This window comes from Typopeltis vanoorti, chromosome 9 (genome assembly GCF_054136105.1).
Source record: "Typopeltis vanoorti isolate ZY-2024b chromosome 9, IOZ_Tvanoo_1.0, whole genome shotgun sequence".
NCBI classification, from domain to species: Eukaryota; Metazoa; Arthropoda; class Arachnida; order Uropygi; family Thelyphonidae; genus Typopeltis; species Typopeltis vanoorti.
In genome coordinates, this window is record NC_143557.1 from 103,085,546 (window position 1) to 103,111,262 (window position 25,717).

Sequence of the window (25,717 nt, forward strand, 5' to 3'; positions counted from 1 at the left end):
AATCCTTATAAGCAAATGCAGAAAACTGTAAGTATAATCATTCTTTCTCATTCTCAAACTTAAAAATAAAAATTAAAAAAAAAAAAATAATAATAATAATAATAATAATAATAATTGATTTGATGTTTTATGAATTTATAATTATTCTATTAATAAAATTTTTCTCCTGGATTATCAGACTACCCTATTACTTCTGGGCCACCGTGTATAACGATAGCAGTTTTTTAAAAAAGTATGTTACACCGTTTTAAATATGGTTTCACTTACCAGCATTTCCAGTAAACCCCTCGGTATGAAGTTTATACTTGTAACTTTTATCGTCTATCCAGAAAGAGTCATACAAAGCAAATTTTGAGTGTTCAAGCATATCCTTCATGTCTATTCTTAGCGAATATGTCTTCTGATTCGTCAACGCAGCTATTAAGTTGTTTCCTGCAATAAACGGTATGCATACCTTTATTGTGTAACTGGTTTATTACACCGAAAAAATTAATAGCATGTATGATATTTGATCGTTATTACTAAACTAGGAATCAGAATAAAGAATTTTCTATTCTTATTTGTCTTTAATTTTAAAATACTAAAAAAATAATAGCTTGTAAATTATAATACTCTACTTGTTTTATATAGGATTTTTAAATTTTCAAAAGTTACAGAAATATTTTCTAAAATTTTTTGATACATCATCTTGTTTTTTATATGAGGTTTTATAAATAGAGATCAGATATACTTAAGTGCTTTGGAGGGTAATGGATGGCAATGCTGTAGCCAATGAAGTTCTAACTGAGGCTTGGCTATTGCTGTTACCCTCCTGCCATGATCAGAGCTTTAATAGCTCAATAATGCCTTACCCCTACACTGTCCTCTACAGATAACGGGGAAGATGAAAAGCATTCTTGCTTCGCCACTTTAAGCCAGTCCTTATAAGGACTAAGTGTTTTCGATTTGAGAGTCTCCTTAAAAATGAAATGTTTCTGTTTAGTTTGTTTGTGAGAACTTAAATAAAGCTACGGAAAAAACATCTCACCAAGGAAAATAAAATTTAACATGAAATTCGGAACTTTTTCTTTGCCTATCTGCTTTTCCCACAAAAACAAGGCAAATAGGCAAAGAAGATAACCCTTTTGGGAGAAGGTTGATTCTTAAGGGGATGACATTCATCGCCAACAATCTGTCACATCACACAGGAGTCCTTATAAGGACTGGCTTAAAGGGGCGAAGCAAGAATGCTTTTTATCTTCCCCGTTATCTGTGGAGGACAGTGTAGGGCTAAGGTGTTATTGAGCTCTTAAAGCTCTGATCATGGCACGAGGGTAACAGCAATAGCTGAGCCTCAGTTAGAACTTCATTGGCTACAGCATTGCCATCCATTACCCTCCAAGGGTATTAATCACCGCATCTCACGGCCGATTCGGGCACACCATCAGACAGGAGAAATTTCTAGTTAGCATTTATCTGGAATTATCACTTCTTTTATAAGGTTTTATTTTATTTTTATCATCGTAATAATTAGGTTCCTTTGATTGTATATCAAATTATGGGATACATACTAAGTCAAGTGACATGAAGTCATTAGCCTCTATATAGAGTAGCTCAGACGTGAATATATTTCAAGAGCAAAACTTTGTTTTGCTTACTTAGGAAAAGGATTAAAACCAAGTATAAAAAAGTCTTAGTATCTTTACATTATTATATTACACTCAAGGTAAAAAACTTTCTACGTCTTTCTCTCATCCAGAAATTTTTATTAAGAAGGTCAAGAAGCTTTTGTCTAGCTGTATATGAGATATATATGACTTCTGCATTACTTCAACCTTGGTATCTCTCCCCTGACACGATCTCAATAAAGGTCGAAACCGGTTGGAAGCTTGGGTGATGAATGGCAATGCTGTAGCCCACGAAGTTTTCACTGAGCTTGGCTGTTGCTGTCACCCAGGTCCTGGGGGAGGGTAATGAATGGCAATGCTATAGCCCATGAAGTCAATGGGCTACATTACTGAGGCACGGCTGTTTCTGTTACTCCCCAAGATGAAATATGAGCGGCACTGCTCGATGGCGGGGTGAGCTTGCCATCGAGTAGAGCCAAAGCTGAGAGTTCTTCTTCGGTGACAGAGTGAGCCTGTTACGGAGGGGAACAACACTGAATTTTTTGATCCATCGGGTTGCTCATTGTTGGGTTATCTGGGGAACCGCACGAATTTTTGGGAATGACCTGTACTTAAACTCTCAATAAAGGTCGAAACCCTTCCCATTATGCATTGCATTATACACGCCTGAAAGGGGATGTGCTTTGCATTATGGGATACATACTAACGCAAGTGATATGAAGTCATTAGCCTCTATATACTATATACATTAGCCTCTATAATTCATATATATATATAAATTATATGTATATATATATATAAATGTCTGAAAAATGTGCTTAGTGATATTACTGTTGATGTGAACATACTCAGATTCTGGAGAAGACGCTTTAAAAGTGGTGAAATCGAAGTCAAGTAGGCTCAAATCGCTTTTTTTTTTCTACAAGCTGGTTATCCTACATATAAATATTTACAATTTAATGAAAAGTACACAAATTTCAGTTCTCATCCTTTTCTGACACGTCTACGTTTTATGAATAATAAGCAACTTACCCAGCCAAAAATCTTGCCTTACATCTCCAAATCCTGCTTCATAATCATCCCAATTTCTAAAGAAAAAGTATTGTGATTTCCCAAAATCTCCTCTTCTTTGTATAACCTAATGAAAAGGCAAGTCTTGTGAAATAATCTTTGAATAATTTGAATAAATATGTATATTTGATTAATCTCATAACTGTGATGCAACAAATGAATACCATGTTCAAAGTACGAATTCTATAATTTGCTAAATTGTACAATTTTCTACAATTTTCCTACATAATTCTTCATAGCTGAAATCTGAACATTCTTCTTTTAAGGTAAAGAAGACATAATTCTTCCAAATAATTCTACTTTACCTTAAATTTTCATTTTAATAACATGATTGAAAATATCCCCATTCTTTCAGATGTCATAAAAGGAAAATTTACAAATTACTGATCATCCAGCGTTGCTTCCTTCTCTAAATATTGAAAATTAATATTATGTCATGTTATATTTATATCGCTTAAATATAGGATATTATTGCACACAATAACTTTCAAAACTATCCTCTCCCTTCTCAAAGAAAAATGGTTCTAATATTGAAAATTACTATAATTGTTATAAGCACCATCTGTCTAGAACAGATAAATATCTTTAACCAAAAAAGATAACTAAATCCAAAATTAATCATTCCCAAAATTTAGAGAGGATAATGCATCAACTGTATGATTAAATTATTTAAATATTTATTACATTTATTATAAAAATGAAATGGTGTATTAAACTATAAATCTGAAGAACAAAATTTTACAAAACTACAATACAATTTCCATAAAATCCATTTTAATATTTCTTATGCAGAAAAAAATTATAAACGTATTTATATTTTTTGAAACGCATTTATAATTTAAAATTATAAACGTATTTATAATAAAATAAAAAGATTGTCTCAATACTCTATTATAGTATTGAGACAATCTTTTTATTTTCCTCCTCAATTTCAAACACCGAAACGTTCGCATATAAATTTGTAATTTGTATAAGTCATACCGTCCATCCTCCTCCATCTGTGTCCATGTCACAATATACTAGAAAACTTCCAGAAACAAGTCGACTTTGGGGCCAAATAGTGTACGCTCCACTTGTTTTGTATCCGCTTGTGAAGATATTAGCGCAATCCATTGGTTTCAGTCCATCTGTTGGTTACAAATACACCATTAGATTGGTAAATAGCAAATCACTGTTATCAAATAGATTTGTGTTTGTTTAAGTATTTCTTTGGTAGGCAAAATATACAACCAACTTCATAAGAGGTCCATTTCATCAGTGTGTATGAACTATCCGTGTTATAATATCACATATTCTCCATTCAAAATAAATCATTTCAGTTCTTGACTTGGCGAAAAGGGAGCATTTGGTATTAAATTGAATAAAAACATTAAAATCTTAATTAATTCTATAAGCTAATATATAAGTTAACGTAAATTTTCCTTAAATTAAGTTCATCTTAAATTCACCTGCTAATTATTGGGCCGAAATTCTGAGTACATCTATATATCATGGAAATATACTCAATAAATAAAGAAATAAAATGGTTGATTATTAACGAACTGCCAAACGATTTCGTTACTAAATTCATTTTCGATTGTAGAGAATTTCTAAATAATCTTTTAATGGAAGAATGTTCTAAAACTTAGCAAAACTTTTCAAGATATGAAATATTTAAATATACTTCTAAGTATTGAGTGCTTATCAACAGAATCGTGTATATAAACCATCACTATATTATTTGTTACTTTTCTAATTAATTATGAGGCTTGATAAGGATCTCCACATCACCATAACAAGGACAGAACGAGCAAGAGAGGCAACCCAGGCACAAATATGTTTTCAAGGCCTAGACTAAGTCGGACAAGGCAAACTTTAGCAATGAATTAACAACATATATTATATACAAAAATTTACTTACTTCCATATAATAATATAATGCGTATACAAATAGCTAAAACATGTGTTATTTATACTATTGCACACACTTTCCTAGATCCTGATTATGTCAAATACAGTGATGGGGAAGCATTTTCCTCTTTTCTTTCCAAGGGTGCTAATTGCCCATGTTATAAATTTATGAGGACTAATAGAAAATATCCAAGGGAAGATTTTTATAAGGATATTAAAGTATATACATAATATCAATATATATATATATATAGGCTGTTCAATAAGTAATAAGACTATATATATACGTAGGCTGTTCAATAAAGTAATGACTATATATATATATATATATATATATATATATATATATATATATATATATATATATATATATATATATATATATATATATATATATATATACACGTAGGCTGTTCAATAAGTAATAAGACTATATTTATGCAGAAAACAGATTACCTTTAATCGTCATAATTTGCATGGTCTTTTTCGAAGTAACTACTGTGAGACGCGATGCATTTGTCCCAACGTTGCGGTCCACTTCTTAAACACATGTGAGAGTCTGTTTTTTGAGAGTTCTTTCAAAATCGCCTCCTCAGCTTTTACACATGCTTTGTTGCTTTCGAAATGGCGGTCTCTTAGTGGTTTCTTGAGCTGAGGAAACAGCCAGAAATCGCAGGGTGCGAGATCAGGACTGTATGGAGGGTGTGGTAGGATATCTGTGTTGTTATTCTGCAAAACGTCCACTACACAACCAGCAATATGTGGCCTTGCATTATCGTGGTGTAGTAAGAAGCCATTCTTCAGCAATGGACGTTTCCTTTTTACGTGCTTGATGATAATCGCTGCTGTGTTGATCATTGTCTCTGTGATGGACGTTGAAGGTCTTCCCTCACGTTCAAGATCTTCCACATTTTGCCTTCCTTCCTTAAAAGTTTTATGCCAGCGTAAAACACTTGCCCTCGACATTGCTTCATCGTGGAAAGCTTCGCGTATCATGTGTAAAAGTGTCCGATGCCGATTTTTGCAAACGCACACAAAATTTAATCGCATAACGCTGTTCCAAGGACGCTTCCATTTTGAAGACTTGTCGCTCCTCAAAGGCGCTCCGAAACAAGCTTGCGTTTAGTCATATGAAACTCTGGCACATCAGCCCGTATACGCCATCTATCAACCTCTTTTGTTAATACAGACAGCAACATTTCTTTGTTCCACAGAAATTAATATTGTGATGAGTGGTTTCGCCACAGTAAAATTAGTCTTATTACTTATTGAACAGCCCACGTATATATCATCATCACCATCATCAAATTCCTGACATGTACCCTCAAGGGGTGTACAGGATATGATAGTACTACATGAAAAATTATTTACATCATTACTAACTTCCTATCTTCAATTTTCCTCCAATTCAGTCTGTTACTTGTCAAGACTCCAACATTATCAGATCTTATATTTCAATCATCTAAGACACTTTGTACCGTATCAATCCACCTATATCTTGGTCTTCCTCTGGGTTGTTTTCCTGCCAACTTGGCAGAGAACACTTGTTTTGCTAATCTTTCCTTTCCCATTCTATTTAAGTGACCATACCACATGAGATTAGCTCTGCTAACGCATTCCTGGATGCTGACAATGTCAAGTTCTTTCCTAATATCCTCATTTTTAATATGATATTGCCATTGATGCCATCTGTTCACGCCTATAATCTTTCTCAGGACTCTCATATCCGTGATCTCTAGTCTTTGGTAAAGTGTTTTACTTCTGACCCAGCTCTCAGATCCATAAGTTAAAACTGGTTTGAACACTGTCTTGTATACAGCTAATTTAGTGTTCCGACTAATTTCTCTCTTATTCCATATGAATTTATTCAATTGAATTCCCACCATACCAGCTTTGCTGATTCTGTTGTCTATTTCTATATTTAATTTACCATCTTCAGTAAAAATCGTGCCTAAGTAGCTGAAATGTTTTACTTGTTCCACAGCTTCTCCATTCACAACACAGTTGATATTTCCAATGATTCTGCCTATTTTCATTGTCTTTGTCTTTTTATTGCTGACCTTCATACCATATCTATTACAACAGCTATTCAATTTAGTCAGAGAATCTTGCAGACTTGCAGCGGATTTATTTAGAAGTATAACTTCATCCGCATAAAGCAAAGAGCTGACATTAACATTTCCAATTTTGATATCAGGTTTAATACCACTTTCCTTCATAATGTGATCCATATAGATAATGAATAACAGAGGGGATAATGTAGGCCCTTCTCTCACACCAGATTTAACATTAAACCAGATTTATCATTAACATTAACATTACTTCCTTTAATTCTAACTGCTGACTTACAACTCAAATAAAGACTAAGTATTGCTTGATATAATGCCCCAATTAGACCATATAACTATAGCGTATTGAATAGCTTCTCTCTCTTGGCACCTTATCATATGCCTTTTCCAGATCTACAAAACTTAAATAGAGATCTTTGTTATATTCCCATGATTTCTCCACTATTTGTCGTAAAGTGAAGATTTGATCCTGACAGTCTCTATTTGGCCTGAATCCAGCTTGTTCTTCACTAAGCTTTTATTCCACAATTCTTCTCAACCGTTTCTCAAGTATACTGACATAAATCTTGCCCGGAACACTCAGTAGGGAAAATACCTCTGTAATTCTCACATTCAGTTTTATTTCCCTTTTTATATATGGGTACTATGAGAGCTCTACTCCAATCATCAGGAATTCGTCCCTCTGTCCAGGCATTCTGAACGATGCAGTGCAGCCACTGTAAGACTTTTATACCACCATACGTCACGATTTCTGGTCGAATATCATCTATTCCCGCTGCCATTCCACATTTCAAGCCTTTGATGGCTTTTTCTACTTCAAGTATGGATATGTATTCCTGACTGTAGAGGCCTGTTGAGTGTTTCTTACCACTGTGCTATCATTGCTTGTTTCATTTAGCAATGTTTCGAAGTAATTACTCCATACTTCAAGGATATCTTTTTCTTCCGTTTTCATGTCACCTTTATCATCTCTAACTCCTTTTACAGCACTCTTTTCTCGATTTCTAAGCTTTTTCAACAACTTCCAGAATATCTTACCCCCTTCTTGATATTTATTTTCTATGTTCTTGCCAAAGTTCTTCCCATGACTTTTGTTAAGTTAGTTTTACACAGTGTTTAGCTTTCTTACATTTGTCTCTGTATTCTCTAAGAGCACAAGCTGACTTATTTGCCAGCAACGTTTGATATGCTTTCTTCTTTTCCTTTACTGCCTCTTTAACTTCCTGTGTCCACCAAGGAGTTCTGATTTTTCTATCCTTGCAGACAACCTCACCACATGCCTCTCTGGCTGAATCAATTAGGGTTTTCTTCAAGGATTGCCACTGAATCTCCAAGCTATGATTCTTGTTCTCAAACTCTCATATTTTCTTCAATACTCTTTGTGTATTTTAGTCTACAGTTCACATCTGAGAGCTGCTCAACTTTTATTCGATTTAACACTTTCATTGCCAAGCTGAAATATCCCCAAGGACTAGCTTTCTTACATGGTATTCTTTTTAATATGAAATTCAATTATATTCTGCTCAAGACTAAATAATGGTCACTTCCAATTTCAAATCCTCTGTACACTCTGGTGTCCTGCACAAGGGAAAAATATCACCATCAACAATAACATAGTCAATGAGACTTTTCTTATTCCTAGCCTCTTCTCTCCATGTGAATTTGTGCACATTATTGTGTTGAAACATGGTGTTAGTAAAAACCAGTCCATGTCCTGAGCAGAAATCCAACAGGTATTTACCATTATTATTAAATTTGCTCTTTTCTCCAAATTTTCCCAAAATATTTTTGTACGTCTGAAAATCACTTCCTGCTCTGCTATTTAGATCCCCAACAAGGACCAACTTTTCCTTTGTCATTGTGTCAATAGCTTTCTCTAGAACCTCAAAAAATTCCTCCATTTCTACCTTAGTAGAGCCTTCTTTGGGACTATAGGTACAAATAAGTCTCATTGTTCAATTCCCCATTCTGATATTTGCCCACATCACTCTACTTGAGATTGCCTGCCATTCAAGAAGATTATCCTAGTATTTTGTGTTGAATACCATGGCTTCTCCTTCTTTTCCTTCATTTTCATTGCCTGAATATAACATTTTGTATTTATTGCTCAGAAAAGTCTCACCAGTTTTTGACTTTTTTGTTTCAATCACTCCTATTATGTCGATCTGGTACTTATCTAATTCCTCAGCTAGCTCCATTTCTTTGCCATTCAGGCTTCTGATGTTGATAGTACCGATCTTTAACTCTGGTGATTTGAGTTGGGGTCTTTTTTCAGATTTGATCCAGTAGCTGACTTTTCGCTGTTCACCCTGGTTCCCGGCGAAAACAACGCACCCCGTTGTTTTCGCCGACGCCCCAGCCGGCATGAAATTTTGTCATGTTGTACCATCATTTTGTATATTGGTTTAAGTCAATAACAATACAATTTTATCGGCTAAATCACAAATTGCCAGCCCATCCTCGTTCGTTCAGTATCCAGGTAGATAACAGGATGCACCACGAGAAGGTGAGGATTGGACATTAGGTCAGAAGCCCTGGTCGGTTCTCCGCATTTCTTTAAAGGTTATGTGGAGGTCTCCTGTCAGTTATACAGCTTTAACCCTTAAGCACCCCATATATATATATATATATATATATATATATGGGGTGTTTAAGGGTTAATATGTATATATGTATATATGGGGTATATATATATATATATATATATATATATATATATATATATATATATTAAAAACAATATATAATACATAATATACATGTATATAATAAATAATATTAGTTTCAATGTAATTAAATTGCTGCTAATTATTAATTTTGTTTCATTATTCTCGTTGATTAACCATCCTGGCAATACTCCACCAATGGAATACACTGCTTTATCCTTTACGCATTTATCAAAATGCCTCAGAATAATTCTCCAGATATCACAAAGATTAATAAAAATCTGCTTTTGCATATTTGCATATGTGGAAATGGAAAAACTTGTTAGATTAACTTGTTAGAATAACCTGTTAGAACGAAATTAAATCGAAATTCAACACCCGAAATCTAGTAAGCATATTCAATAGTCCTTATAAGGACTGGCTTAAAGAGGCGAAGCAAGAATGCTTTTCATATTCCCCGTTATCTGTAGAGGAGAGTGTAGGGATAAGGTGTTATTCAGCAATTAAAGCTCTGATCATGGTAGGAGGGTAACAGCAATAGCCGAGCCTCAGTTAGAACTTCATTGGCTACAGCATTGCCATCCATTACCCTCCAAGAGTATTGGATTGAATGAATCAATCACCGCATCCCACGGTCGATTGATTCTTTTTATCAAGTAAGCATATAATAGTAAGCATATAATAGTCATTTCTCTTAATATTATTTTTACATGAAAAAAAAAAAGGCTTATTTTCAAAATCTAAATATATTTTAGATTTATTGTTATTTAGGAAACATTCATATAATAATTAAGTAGTATATTAAAGTATACAAATAATTCTATTTTAAATATAGTGGTATCTTGCTAATCCGAACTAATAAAAACCGTGCTCGTTCGAATTAGCAAAAAGTTCGGATTTGCGAATTTTTACCCCAAGAGAGAACAATAACTAGCGTTAAAGCAAAAATAATGAGATTCTAATGGTACATCAATTTAATTCTGTAAATAAATGAAGTAACTGATAGGAAAAAAAAAAGCTACTGCACTATAATGTAAAACTTAAAAAATAATACAAGTTTATTTTAGTAAAAAATTTAGTTTTGTATGTACCTGTATTGTTGAGGATTCTGATTTAATAAAATTGCATAGTTCAGTACATAAATTAATTTGCGTAAAAAATATCACTTTCTTGAACACAACACAAGAAAACGTTTCACAAAATAACACATACAAAAAAAAAGTTTTTTATTTCTTTGTAAAAACGTCACTGATTTTCTTTTGCTTCTTGGAAGCTAAACTTTTTTCGAATGCTTCTCGGAACTGCATTAGCAATAAAATTTTGTGGAATGGCGTATCATTCTGCTTAGCCCATTCTATAAGCTTATTAAAGCTGTCAACTTCATGATTTACTTTTTTTTCTTCGAGTTCTTTATCGTCATCATCCTCTTCTAATTCATTCTGCAGCGTCATATTTATAATTTCAGCATCTGATTTGATTTCAAATTCACTTTCGGTTCTACCTGTAATCCATTCCGTAACATCTGTTTGTGAAATTTCAACATCTGGATTTATATTTTTAACCAAATTATGCACGTTTTGAATTTCCTCTTTTTGTGTATCACCATAGTTATACTGTATTGTAATAATAATAAATAAATAATAATAGTTAAAATAATAATTATTAAATAAAAATAACAGTGCACAAAATAATAATACTTAATAAATAAAACTTTTTTTTTCTTTCAAACCACAGTTCGGATTACTGGAGGTTCGGACTAAAGAGGTTCGGATTAGCGAGATACAATTGTATTTTATAAGTTTTAGACAAATAACAAAAATATACTTCAAAACTGTTGGTTACCAGGATGGCTAGTGAAAACAATAACTCCCCCCCCCCACACACACACACAAGCACGCACACACACTGAAATACTACTTCAGTCATATTCACCTGGAGTTAGTCTCTTGGCTTTGCCGATGATTTCAATTGCAGTGTTTAATAGCTGTTGAAAGTCTGATGCTGCACAGGTTGCGTCTTCATTTCGCTCATTTATGTTTATGTCGGCACTAACTGACATCATGGCTACCGTAAGAATCACAATGACTTTCATTGAGAAGCTTGACATTTCTCTACATAATAAAGGCAAAAATACATGGTTAACTGTAATTATACGTTATACATAAACCAATAAAATACTATTTTGTTCGCTTAGAAGTTCGATAACTATTTGTGGCTATATTAACTTATTACAACCTGCGAAGCTGATTTCCCCTTGTTACAGTTTAGAAATTAGTAAATACTATTCAATACAATAGAAAATATTAGAGTGTATGTTCAATCCCCATGTCTCCAATTTACACTGATGGTCGCTACATACAGTACATAGACTCTGTGTCAGTATTGTATTTAGTCGTAGAAAAAAGCTGCTTGTTTTTCTTTCATTTATGGTATGTTTTACAGAACATTTTTACTACTCTTGGGAAAGAATAATGCATGAGCAAAACTCTGTTTATTCTTATGAATAAAAATTAATCCTTTATGTTTTGCAGCAAACACACCCATGGCTTGAAAAGAAAAAAAATCCTAATTTTTGTTTTTTTTTGTTTGAGTATTTTTCCTGTTGTATTTAAATATTAATAAAATTCTAGTTTGATATTGACTTGTTACATTTTTATTTTTACTTTATTATATATAATAAGGACATATTGTTTTGAGAAACATTTGTTTCAATTTAGTGTGTGTCTTTCACTTTTTCTCCATAAAGGGAGCTGACACCCCTAGCCCTAGAGGTAGGGTAAGATGCACGCACTTCACTGCCTTTCAAGAATCACGTTATATGTTAGGGCCAATGGGTATCAGATACTAAACTAATTTTAGAGGACAACAAAGTATTTCTGACTTACTCCACCATTGCTATGAGTTGTCTAGTATTATACAACCTCCGTACTCTTGGGATATCGTATGTGTGTGTGTGTGCTGAGTCGAGACTTTTTTTTTTTTTTTGTGGGTAGCCTCAGAAAAAAAATGACTCGTGTAGTTGGTCCAGAATAACTTAGTATAGCCCTAAGTTTTGGAATACGCACAGAGGAAATGAATATCTGGATTCAAAACATTTTTAAGTAGTCCAAATAGGATATTCTTAGCGTATCCTAATTTTTGACGCAATCTGGGATAAGAATTTTCATCACCGTAGAGTCTCTTTCCTGATAGTGTTCATCTAATAACCTCCAAGGAAGTGTAAACATTACTTTTTCTCCATTAGCACTGCGATTTCAAATATTATGGATATTTTCCGGTTCGTAGTGGGGAGTTTGTCACTGATAGTTTCATTATCAGTGACAAAACGTGTCAGAAAATCCTTGCATTTCTCATGACTCGATGGAAAAGGTGTTAGCAGATATCTTGGTTCTTGTTTGTTTCTTACTTATTTACAAAATCTTGCACGAAGTTAGCGAACATGAATTTTGTATGGACCGATTTAGAGAAAGAATACTTCGTCGATAGCCAACTCCTTGCTTTTTAAAAATGCGATCTCTTTCAATGCTCTCATCAGTCAGTGTGTAAGAGTGCTCGCAGTTTTAAGGTAGCGACGTTCGTTCGGCTATCTTCTAGAGTTTTTTTTTTTTTTTAGTTAAGCAGTTTTCGCTGTCAATTTCTGAATTCGCTGCATTTTTAGCATGTTTTGTCTGTTTATATATAAAACAGAGTTAATGAAGGAAGTAAATCAATTGCTACTTTGGCTTCCGTGTGATAGCCTACGTTCTGACTCCTAATTCCAAGAGGCAATAATTTGAAGTAATCTAAAATTTCCAAGTAAATTATTCGACTGTTCCCTCAGAGTACAATACTGCTACAGCTGTTGACACATCATATTAATCTTAATGCATTCTTTACAGTCAGAGTTTCAGCATTTGAAAGAATGCGATTAACTTTTATTATATCATTTTAGTTGAAGGATTCATCGGACTCAGTGGCACAGTCAAGAAGTGAGAGAAGTGGTAGAATTTTCTTTCCTAAAATTTGGTGTCTTTATCCCGTAAAACAAATCATTCAGCATTGAAAAACAGAATAGTTACTACAAGATCTTCGTTGGATGGGCAATAATTCCCACTGATCTCATTTTCTATCCCTGTTTGCAAAGGGAGTTGAGAAGAATTGGAAATTTCTTGGAGTGAAAACGTATAACTTGGAGTGATAACATATTGAAAATGGCAAATTTCTAGTAGATCAGGAAAGAATAATGAGCTCAGCAGAATAATTGATCTCAAAAGAGACACTTGTGAAAAGACCTTATTAAGACCGACTAGATTAGCCATGCCTGAAAAAAGGCCTAATATCTCCTCTGACAGATATAAATTTATGTTAAATACACACCAAGAATTTTTAACTTTTTAAAATTAACTTTTAATTAATTTTATTAATTAAGTAATAAATAAAATGCTGTATTTTCAACATTTTATTTCAGTGTATGGAGGTTAAACACCTTCATAATAGTTCATTTCAACTCCTATATAGCAAGTCCTCGACTTACACGGATTAAAGTACGTTATTTCATAGGTACGAGGTTGCGGTACTTCGACTTACGACTAGCAACGCCACAAATAATAATAATAATAATAAATAAATAAATAAAATGCTGTATTTTCAACATTTTATTTCAGTGTATGGAGGTTAAACACCTTCATAATAGTTCATTTCAACTCCTATATAGCAAGTCCTCGACTTACACGGATTAAAGTACGTTATTTCATAGGTACGAGGTTGCGGTACTTCGACTTACGACTAGCAACGCCACAAATAATAATAATAATAATAAATAAATAAATAAAATGAAAATTGTCAGGTTCCGTCGTTTCTGACTCACTTAACAAATTTCCAAAGTCCAGTTAAAATGACCTGCAATATGCAACGAGGAATGGCCATGCGAAAACCAGGTGCTGTATTTAAAAACCAGAGTGAAAAACAAAAAACAAACAAAAAAAAAACATTGCATAGTCAATTGTTTGTTTGTTTGTATTTATGAATGAAACAACTAAGTCCATGAGGCGAGTGTGTTTTGTCTGTAAATTGCGTGTATTTTTCTGGGTGGTTTGTTCGTTTGCGGGATGAAAAAGCTTGCCAACTGTTTATGAGACCAGCAATTGCACTCATCTTCAATTGAAACGCTCCTGTAAACGTTCTTCACGTCCTAAACGTAATTCGAATTCAGCATAATAACATGCTCGGCCCATGCGTCAAGAAAACGTCAAAGAAACCTTCGATATCCACTTTATAACCACACTTGGTCTAATCTAATTTCCAACCCTCAATAATGACCATTTCCTTCTCTCTGTAAAACTTCACCGGTTTATCTTGAGAGAAATTCAATCTGCATCATCTCAAATTTCCCATTTGTCAACTCCGACTGATTTCAGTTAAAAGGTAGACATTCATTCTGATATATATATATATATATATATATATATATATATATATATATATATATATATATATATATATATATTAGGATAACCAAGCAATTTTATATGCTTGGTTATTTTAGCTCCTAATCCCAAGTATACATACAAACAATTAAGTTTGCGCCTGAAACAAAGTTCAAGTCTAAAGATGGTACAACATCAGCGCAACTCATTGTAAAGGTGGTTAAAGCTTTGATCACTATTCTTAGTATTTTCCCATAATGTAAAGCACATCTCACTAGAAGATGTATACTTACTGCAATGCATTATGGGTGGGGTCACTACCCAGACCGGTTTCGACCTTTTTTGAGGTCTCCTCAGTGAGTAGCTAGACCCTAAATACCAAGGTTTTAGTAATACAAAGCCTTATCAACTTTACCTATATAAGTTGCAACAAGGTGTATTAAGTTTTAATAAAAATCTCTGGATGAGATATTGATGGGAATAAATTTTTAACTTGGGTATATTGTATATTAGGATAACCAAGCAATTTTATATGCTTGGTTATTTTAGCTCCTAATCCCAAGTATACAAACAATTAAGTTTGCGCCTGAAACAAAGTTCAAGTCTAAAGATGGTACAACATCAGCGCAACTCATTGTAAAGGTGGTTAAAGCTTTGATCACTATTCTTAGTATTTTCCCATAATGTAAAGCACATCTCACTAGAAGATGTATACTGCAATGCATTATGGGTGGGGTCACTACCCAGACCGGTTTCGACCTTTTTTGAGGTCTCCTCAGTGAGTGACCTGGGTCTGGGTAGTGACCCCACCCATAATGCATTGCAGTATACATCTTCTAGTGAGATGTGCTTTACATTATGGGAAAATACTAAGAATAGTGATCAAAGCTTTAACCACCTTTACAATGAGTTGCGCTGATGTTGTACCATCTTTAGACTTGAACTTTGTTTCAGGCGCAAACTTAATTGTTTGTATACTTGGGATTAGGAGCTAAAATAACCAAGCATATAAAATTGCTTGGTTATCCTAATATACAATATACCCAAGTTAAAAATTTATTCCCATATATATATATATATATATATATATATATACAGGGTGTTCGGGATAAATTAGACATATTTATAATTAATTATATTTTTCCGTAAGTTACATGTATTAACACACACTTCTCTTCATTTAAAAGTTTGGACCCTTCTTCATTCACATACAAGATGTCAGAAAGGATGGATAGCTGGAACCCACCTGAATCATGGAAGAGAATAACTTGTATCATGATGATTCGTGCCCGCCATCAAAATAAGGATATTACGACTGCTGCCCAATGCTCCCTGAATACAGTAAAAACAATCAGGCATGAACTAGAGACTTGCAATGGTGACTACGAGGATGTAGCAAGAAGAAAGATCCCTAGCAGACGATCTGATTGCGTTCGTACAGCAGAATTCCTCGCAAATCTGCAGGAACAGGTGTTGAAGAACCCTGGCATTGGAATTCGGGCTTTGTTCGTGGAGTTGCTAACTGTAGTCAAGCCCTGGATAACAAGGGTAGGCAATGGTAGGCCGTATGTATGGCAGCAGGATTCGGCCCCTTGCCACACCTCTGGGAAAAGTCAAAAATGGTTGTCTGAAAATTTCTACGACTTCACCAGTCCAAATGTTTGGCCTCCAAACTCCCCAGACCTTAACCCCATGGATTATTTTGTATGGGGCGCAGTTGAAAAAGACACCAATCGCACTTCCAGTAATACAAAAGCCCAGTTAATGGATAAAATTAAAACAGTTTTTGCGGCCCTTCCCAGGGAGACTGTAGCATCAGCTTGTTCGAGGTTCCGAAGCAGAATTGAAGCTGTGATCGATGCTAATGGTGGTTATTTTGAGTAAATCTTGTTGATAGTATTGTAATTAACTCTGCCTGTAATGTTTTTTGTCAATTCATTAAATTTAATAGATACAAAGAAGATTTTCTTTTTCCTTACGAAACTGTCAAATTTATCCCGAACACCCTGTATATATATATATATATATATATATATATATATATATATATATATATATATATATATATATACCATGTATATATATATATACCATGTATATATATATATACCATGTATATATATATATATATATATATATATAAAGTGTATTATACATATATATATATATATATATATATATATATACCATGTATATATATATATATATATATATATAAAGTGTATTATACATATATATATATATATATATATATATATGGGAATAAATTTTTAACTTGGGTATATTGTATATTAGGATAACCAAGCAATTTTATATGCTTGGTTATTTTAGCACCTAATCCCAAGTATGCAAACAATTAAGTTTGCGCCTGAAACAAAGTTCAAGTCTAAAGATGGTACAACACCAGGGCAACTCATTGTAAAGGTGGGTAAAGCTTTGATCACTATTCTTAGTATTTTCCCATAATGTAAAGCACATCTCACTAGAAGATGTATACTGCAATGCATTATGGGTGGGGTCACTACCCAGACCGGTTTCAACCTTTTTTGAGGTCTCTTTTTTTGAAACTGGTCTGGGTAGTGACCCCACCCATAATGCATTGCAGTATACATCTTCTAGTGAGATGTGCTTTACATTATGGGAAAATACTAAGAATAGTGATCAAAGCTTTACCCACCTTTACAATGAGTTGCCCTGGTGTTGTACCATCTTTAGACTTGAACTTTGTTTCAGGCGCAAACTTAATTGTTTGCATACTTGGGATTAGGTGCTAAAATAACCAAGCATATAAAATTGCTTGGTTATCCTAATATATATATATATATATATATATATATATATATATATATATATATATATATATATATATAACTATATATATATATATATATATATATAACTATATATATATATATATACCATGCCAAATGATATTCAACTCAGAATCTAATTTTGACCTCATTTGGCTGATATATACATATACCATGCCAAATAGTATTCAACTCATAATCTAATTTTGACCTCATTTGGCTAATAATCTCTCTCTACATCATTCTATAAAATTCATTTCCTGCTCTCTATTCGTTCTCTAAATAAATACTATGATAGCATACCATATCGGAAACCGTGATCAGCAAGTTTCTTGGGAACAGCTAAGCTAATAATCCTCCTTGTATTATATCATTACATCCGATATAATATATTGTTTGGTGTACAAATAAAAATAGCATTATTTTATAATAATATTAAAATATAAAACAAAAAATAAACAAAAATATATATTATTTTATAGTAAATGAAGCGTTTCTGTGATAAAAATAGAACACAACTGAAATTGCCATAAATTTGGAATAAATCCGTTTTAATATCTATACTATTATTTACGGAGCCAATGACACGAACTATGCGAAAACCAATGTATTTAGAGTGAGCATAATGAAACATGAGTAATTAATTGTATTAATATAAATAACCATTACTTTTATAGAATCAGAAATTAGTAAGACAGCATATATCAGCAGGGTTTCTTTGAGATATGATTACCCGTGTGGTGGCCGGGATAAGAATAGCCCCTAATGTAGCTCATGCGTGTCGTACGAGGCGACTAAAATGGGTACCCTGGGAGATTAATGGATGGCAATGCCGTAGCCAATGAAGTTCTAACGGTGGCTCGGCTATTGCTGTTACCCTCCTGCTATGATCAGAGCTTTAATAGCTCAATAACACTGTGCTCCTTACACTGTCCTCTACATATAACGGGAAAGATAAAAAGCATTCTTTCTTCGCTCCTTTAAGCTAGTCCTTATAAGGACTATAAGGTTTCTTTGATCAAATTTCCCAATATTTCCATTTTTTTTTCTTCCAAACAAATTATGTATCACACGTTCACCTTTACATAAATTCAATACTGTACTTCATTATATAAATTAAGTGGAGAGTAGATACACTAACCACTCGGTCAACCAGGCCGGCTAATATCCACTTAATGTATATAATTTTGTATCCGAAATGAAGCCTTTGGCTCTTTATTTTAGTCAATACTTCATTCCTGTTGTAAGTGCGTGAGTCTATGCGCTGCAAGCATTGCTTTTTAATTGATAACTTGTAAACAAATTACCTGTTGAAGATAATTATCTGCAACTATAAATAATAAGAAAGAAAAACAACAAGTACATTTGTTGTTTATAATATTTGCTTCGGAATAATCGTGTCTGCAGTCCCATGTCGTATGACGACCTAAAATACTTGATTCCTCCCCCCAGATTAGCGCATACAATGTGTTGCATCTTTGATGACCAGCATTGAATTCTCCTTTACAGTTTCTTGACCAAAAAAAAAGCATTTTCACGTATGCGACATGTGTGCAAATTTAACCACTCTAAACACCGAAAGGCAATAACACAGCATGTTGTCGTGACGGCGGCACCCAACGTGACCTTTGATCTCCGATATCATGGCCTTTAAAAGAAATTCTATAATTAATTAATCGCTTCACGTGTTGTAGCCCGAACCTTCTAGTCTGCACAACCACACACCAAAGTACCGTGCTACCACAGATGAGAGACCAATCGACACTTCTGCGCATGTCAGATAAAAGGCGAATCTATTCCGATAACAGGGTAATCAATGCGTTTCATGGGATGAGTGTTTATTCGAGTTCCTTAGTACTGAGAGTTTTTGCTCTTATGTTTCTGCCTAGTCTCTGACGAAAACCAATGAGTTCGAAACAACTTATTATACGTAGGAAAATTAGCTTTTCTTTTACGAAAATTCTAGTTTTTAAAGTGGTAACTATTTTGCTTGTAAAACAGTTAGAAAATTTTATGTATAAAGCAAGTGATTTCGCGTGCTGCTAACGAATTCGTACATCGCCTTATTTCTTTCAACATGAATTGACTTGACTCTTCTTGGCACATTGCCAGCCAAGGATCTCGTATCTGTGGTCGGACAGTATACTATAATATTGTATTCTGTTAACGGAATCTTTAAAAAAAAAAAAAAAAAACGGAAGACTACGCATGTTTCATTCTGGATGAGACAAGGTCATAACTGAATGATAAATCAGTATATTTCTCTTACACTTACTATTGACTACTAAGAGATTATTGCTATCAGTATAAGACCGATTAAAATACCTACAGTTGAAAAAATCCTTATAAAGATGTCACGTTTTTAACCGAATTAGCAACCAAGTTTTTCCAACCAAGACACACCGCTGATACCAACTGATCTATGAAGTACCACTTCATCAAAAAAAAAAAAAAAAAAAATAATAATAATAATAATAATAATAATAATAATAATAATAATAATAAATAAATTAAAACATGGGGGGATTAAACTAAATTAAATTTAAAAAAACAGGAAAATAACATCGAAGGACCATATGATGATCTGAACCGTAAAACTGAAATCTAACAGACCCATTTGAAATTATCAATAGGGATTCAAAAGGATCGACAAGAATTCAGGTTAGTTTTCGAACACCACTCGAAAACTAACCTGAATTGGCGATTTCGTTTTCTGTGAAGGGAAACGTTACATAAATCAAGTAACAACGTTGGAATCATCAGTACAGATTCACAAAAATCGTAATGGGTTCCTAGCGAAAGAGAGAGAGAGAGAGAGAGAGAGAGAGAGAGAGAGAGAGAGAGAGAGAGAGAGAGAGAGAGAGAGATGGAATCTGTAATAAGGAGAGAAACTCCCTTTTTCCAATCAGACCGCTTGGAGAGTGTCCGATGCTCTGTTTCATCATCATGATTCTGAAGTTTCTTTAGGCAAAGATGTAATGGTCTGAAGATATTTCTTAAAAAATAAATTGAAATTGGACCTTGATCCTATCATCTCGATAGATGAATATAGAAAATTTCTGGATAATGCAATAATTCCTACATTGTATAGCAGACCCATATCTCTCTTTCAATCCCCTAATGCACGATATTATATTGCAATTGCTTTTGCAATATGAGTCGAGAAAAATAAAGTGGGGCATATTAGTTGGGCTGCAGTCTCGATCTCAACTCAACAGAGTATATTTGTGACGAACTGGACCACTCGTAAATCTGGCTACTGCAACCAACAACGGCTTGGTCTGGTGGTCACTTCTAAAGCAGAATAATCCAATATATCTGACTCGTATACTACTAGAAAGTATAACTATCATATTTTCTAGTAGTATGCATTCAAATCAGGTAGATTCATTTGATGAACCAATACTTTAAATGAAATAGGACATCGTATATAGCTATAACTCTCATATTTTCTAGTAGTATATATAACTATAACTATCATATTTTCTAGTAGTATACATTCAAATCAGGTAGATTCATTTGATGAACCAATACTTTAAATGAAATAGTATGCCTTGTATATCATCAATGCAAGTTCTAGAAACAAGCAACATATCTTGTCTTTGTGCAAACTTTTCATTACCTTTGATATGATACATGATTAGGTTTGCTGTTAAAAATAGCAATTTTTTTAGTTATATAAATTTTTAAAAGCAGAACACATAATATTTGAAATAATAAATAAAGCATTATAGTAACTAAAGAGAACATAACTGAAACAAAGCCAAAACTTTTGCATAAAATCGTTTGTTATCTGTGCATATTAACAGAGCACAGATTACACGACACCTTTAAATGATACTATATTGTAAATAGAATATCAATAAATTTTAAGTTTAAGTCATTAATTGGATCAATGTATATAACTATTATTTTTACAGAATCAAAAATAGTAAGACAGAATATATATCAACAAAGTTTTTCTTCTATCAGAAATCCTTATATTCCTCTGTCTCCTTTTTTTTTTTTTTTTTGGCCAAGCAAATTAAACCCTTTACAAATCTCTAAGAATAATGGCGCAGTTCACAAATGTGTTGAGATACATGTGGAAATTCGAAACAATTTTTTATTTTTTATAAATAAACTTTGTAAACTAAAACATAATCTTATTTAATGAAATAAATTTCCATAGCTTTCCTTATTCCTAAATTAATTTAAAATATAAGAATACAAAGCTTCTCTTTTTTTGTATACTTTACATTAACCATCAAGTGAACATTTCTGGTTTAAGAGAAAGAGACTGGATGCGGTGATTGATTCATTTAATCCAATACCCTTGGAGGGTAATGGATAGCAATGCTGTAGCTAATGAAGCTCTAACTGAGGCTTGGCTATTGCTGTTACCCTCCTGCCATGATCAGAGCTTTAATAATAGCTCAATAACCTTATCCCTACACTGTCCGCTACAGATAACGGGGAATATGAAAAGCATTTTTGCTTCGCCCCTTTAAGCCAGTCCTTATAAGGACATAATATATGGTTTAAGAGAGATTGAATCAATCGACCGTGAGATGCGGTGATTGATTCATTCAATCCAATACTCTTGGAGGGTAATGGATGGCAATGCTGTAGCCAATGAAGTTCTAACTGAGGCTCGGCTATTGCTGTTACCCTCCTGCCATGATCAGAGCTTTAATAGCTCAATAACACCTTATCCCTACACTGTCCTCTACAGATAACGGGGAATATGAAAAGCATTCTTGCTTCTCCCCTTTAAGCCAGTCCTTATAAGGACTGGTTTATGAATGGCGGTATGTTAGCCAATGAAGTTTTAACTGAGGCTCGGCTATTGCCGTTACCCAGCCATGACTAGAGCTTTTTAGCTCAATAACACCCAACCCACACAGATTCTCTTCATTCAGATGACGGGATAAAGAGTCAAGGACTCAGTCCATCGCCCAGTTCTTTTAAGAATGAAGATTATAAGTCCTTTTTAAGACTTCTAGGGTAACAAATGGCAATACTGTAGCCAATGAAGTTTTAACTGAAGCTGGGCTATTGCCGTTACCCAGCCATGACTAGAGATCTCATCCACACAGATCTTCTTCATTCAGATAGCGGGATAAAGAGTCAAGGACTCAGTCCATCTCCAAGTTCTTTTAAGAACGCTATTGGGAGAATCGACCGTGAGATGCGGTGATTAATACCTTTGGAGGGTAATGGATGGCAATGCTGTAGCCAATGAAGTTCTAACTGAGGCATGGCTATTGCTGTTACCCTCCTGCCATGATCAGATCTTTAATAGCTCAATAACACCTTATCCCTACACTGTCCTCTACAGATAACGGGGAAGATAAAAAGCATTCTTGCTTCGCCCCTTTAAGCCAGTCCTTATAAGGACGCTATCGGGTGGAGTTATTATTATTATTATTTTTTTTTGAGACGATGGGATTAATGAGTGAGGACCGGCATGATGGTTGTTGTTGCGAAGAATGTTTTTAATTTTAGTGGTGATTAGTGAGTTTTAGATTTTGTGAATCTTCTTTGATAGCGGAGTACAAGGTAAGATTTTGACTTTTGATGCAATTTTTCGGCCCTTTCCCGTTCTCCTCGCTATTATATTATATATATTTCTCAGGTAAGCATATTTGAATACTTTTAAACATGAACAGTTTAAGTCCCGAACTTTGTCCAATCTCTGGATAAGAAGCTGGCGCTCGACCTCCTCAAAAAACTGTTGAAGAAATTTGAGGTAGAGTAGCCAGGGTTTTTAAACCTATATTCAGCGAAAGATGACTCCACAGAAGGGGACAACTCAACACCAACGGAAGATGGAAAGATGAACATGATAATCTCTGCTCCCACAGACCAAACAGAAACCCATGCTCGAAAAAAACGTAAAACAGCGGAGACTCAGGTAAACAAGGGGATGGAAGAAGATGCCCCCAACACAGACCTCTCCACGCCCATCAATGAAAAAGTCCCGCTAATTGTACTACGGGAAAAAGAACGATGGCCGGCCCTAAGACCTATTATGCAAAACAACCAAATTGCCTATTCATGGACAAAAAACGTAGACGACGGAGTTAAAATCCAACTTGCCACAGTAGGTGACTACAGACACCTCACAAAATCTATGGATGAGTTAGATATTAAGTATCATACTTACTCTCTGAAATCAAAGAAAAACCTAAAAGTTGTACTCAGGGGAGTAACAGAAAACATCTGCACAGATGAAATTACTGAAGACCTCTGCCTCCACGATCTCCCACCTGTCAATGCCAGCAGAATGTTACGGGCCGACAAGAGTCCAATGTCCCTAGTACTCGTAGAGATACCTAACACACACAAGAACATATACAACATAACAACGATCTGTGGTCTGAAAAATCACAACTGAATTACTAAGGAAAATAGCCTCGTCGGGCCAGTGCCACAGATGTCAGAAGTACGGACACAGGCACAGAAACTCTGCAGAGCAGAATACAAATGCCTCAAATGCCTCAAATGTGGGCAAAACCACCCCACAACAACCTGCTCAAAACCCAGGACCTCAGCATCCAAATGCACGAACTGCGGGGGCCCCCACCCGGCAAACTAGAGACTGCAGTCACTATCCTAAGAACAAAAACAAAAGGAAACAGATCTCTCAACCCTGCCCTCAGGCACCAGAGTCGACGGCTCCCAAGTTGTCTGACACCCAACAAAAGACAACAAAATACCAGCTATCACAAAAGGAAAATACCAACAGTCTGGAAAGCCACCATCGAAGCAGGACATACGCCGAAGTACACCACCCATCCAAAGATATCCAGCAAGACCAAATTCTTCCAAACATGGCAACAGTCATCACAGCCTCATTGGCAAACATGCTTCAAGACTCCAGTAAGTCAAACCCTTCACCAAATTCCACAAAAAGATTTCTAAAAGAAACACAAACCATCTTATCAATGCTTGTTAATGAACAAAACTAGATTACTCTCAGACTCACTACAGATGATCTTCGCTTGGAACGCCAATGGCGTAAAAAACAAGACACTGGAGCTTCAAGAATTCTTTCACAGATACAACCCTGACATCATCTTAATTAATGAAACTCATCTAAGACCTGCAGACAATCCAAAACTGAGAGGCTACACACTGCATAGAAATGACCGACTGGACTACAGAGGTGGTGGTACAGCCATATTTATCAGGAACTGCATCAGGCACAATGGAATACTCAGCCCCCCAACCTCCAACCTAGAACTCGCCGGTGTCGAAGTCCACACAAACTCAATGGAAGACTTAAAATCTACGCCGCCTACAACTCCCCCGCTAAGACCCTGCTATTTTCTGACTTGGATGCTGTACTGGGCATAAATGAACCCATCATTGTCGCTGGGGACTTAAACTCCAAACATCCCTCGAGGAACAGCAGAACTATAAATAAAAATGGCCGTATCCTCTTCAGCTACACAGGATTAAACAACGCTGTCGTAACAAGACCCACCGAACCAACCCACCACAGCCCAACTGGCACAGCCAACATCCTAGACATCGCCATCCTACACAACATCAAATACCAGTACAGCATTCAAGCACTGAACGAATTCCATAACCCAATCCTAATTCACTTAGGGAACAAAGACCAGTCACCTCCCCCCAAACCTCCATTGTCTGGGAGAAACTTAGTAAAGTGCTACCAGAACACATTGGTTCGGTTCCCCATATAAAAGCCAAGGAAGAAATAGACACGGCAATAAAAAACCTCACTAATCAAATCAATAAAGCCATAACAGCAACCACAGTATCCACGATTACCCACAAACAAAACCGTCTCCAGGAAGAAATCATGGACTTAATAAGGGAAAAAACAGACAACGAAAAATATACCAGAACACACGTGCACCCCAGGACAAAACAGCCCGCAACAGATTAAACAAATCAGTCCGAGAAGCTAACCAGAACCATAGGAATCAACAATGGGACAACAAGATCACCTCCATCTCCACCGCAGATCATTCCATATGGAAATTCCTAAACAACCTCAGGAACAAGCGCAAATCCCTCCCCCCCCTCTCCAAGCAGAACAGCACCTTGCATACACAGATACTGACAAAGCTGAAGCCATAGAAAGAAACCTAGAGAAACAATGCAATCATGCATATGAAAACCTAAATATCAGCTATATACACAAGATCCATCGTAAAGTCAGGTTCACAGTAAATCGTCGCGATG

General features: G+C 34.8%; 1 protein-coding gene across 2 annotated transcripts in view; it reads right to left on the reverse strand.

The window, feature by feature from the left end:
• The window catches only part of LOC150103352 (techylectin-5A-like), a 34,191-nt gene that overhangs the window by 4,690 nt on the left and 3,784 nt on the right, over nt 1-25,717 (reverse strand). The window contains exons 1-5 of one of the 2 annotated variants that reach the window (XM_090398164.1): nt 19,848-19,966; nt 11,236-11,414; nt 3,660-3,805; nt 2,640-2,745; nt 268-432 (exon numbers count right to left, since the gene is read on the reverse strand). In XM_090398164.1, coding sequence (XP_090254290.1) covers nt 268-432; nt 2,640-2,745; nt 3,660-3,805; nt 11,236-11,410 — 592 coding nt within the window. In that variant the 5' untranslated portion in view covers nt 11,411-11,414; nt 19,848-19,966. Of the gene's footprint in view, nt 1-267; nt 433-2,639; nt 2,746-3,659; nt 3,806-11,235; nt 11,415-19,847; nt 19,967-25,717 lie in introns of those variants that run through there. The other variant, XM_090398163.1, reaches the window with a different exon arrangement.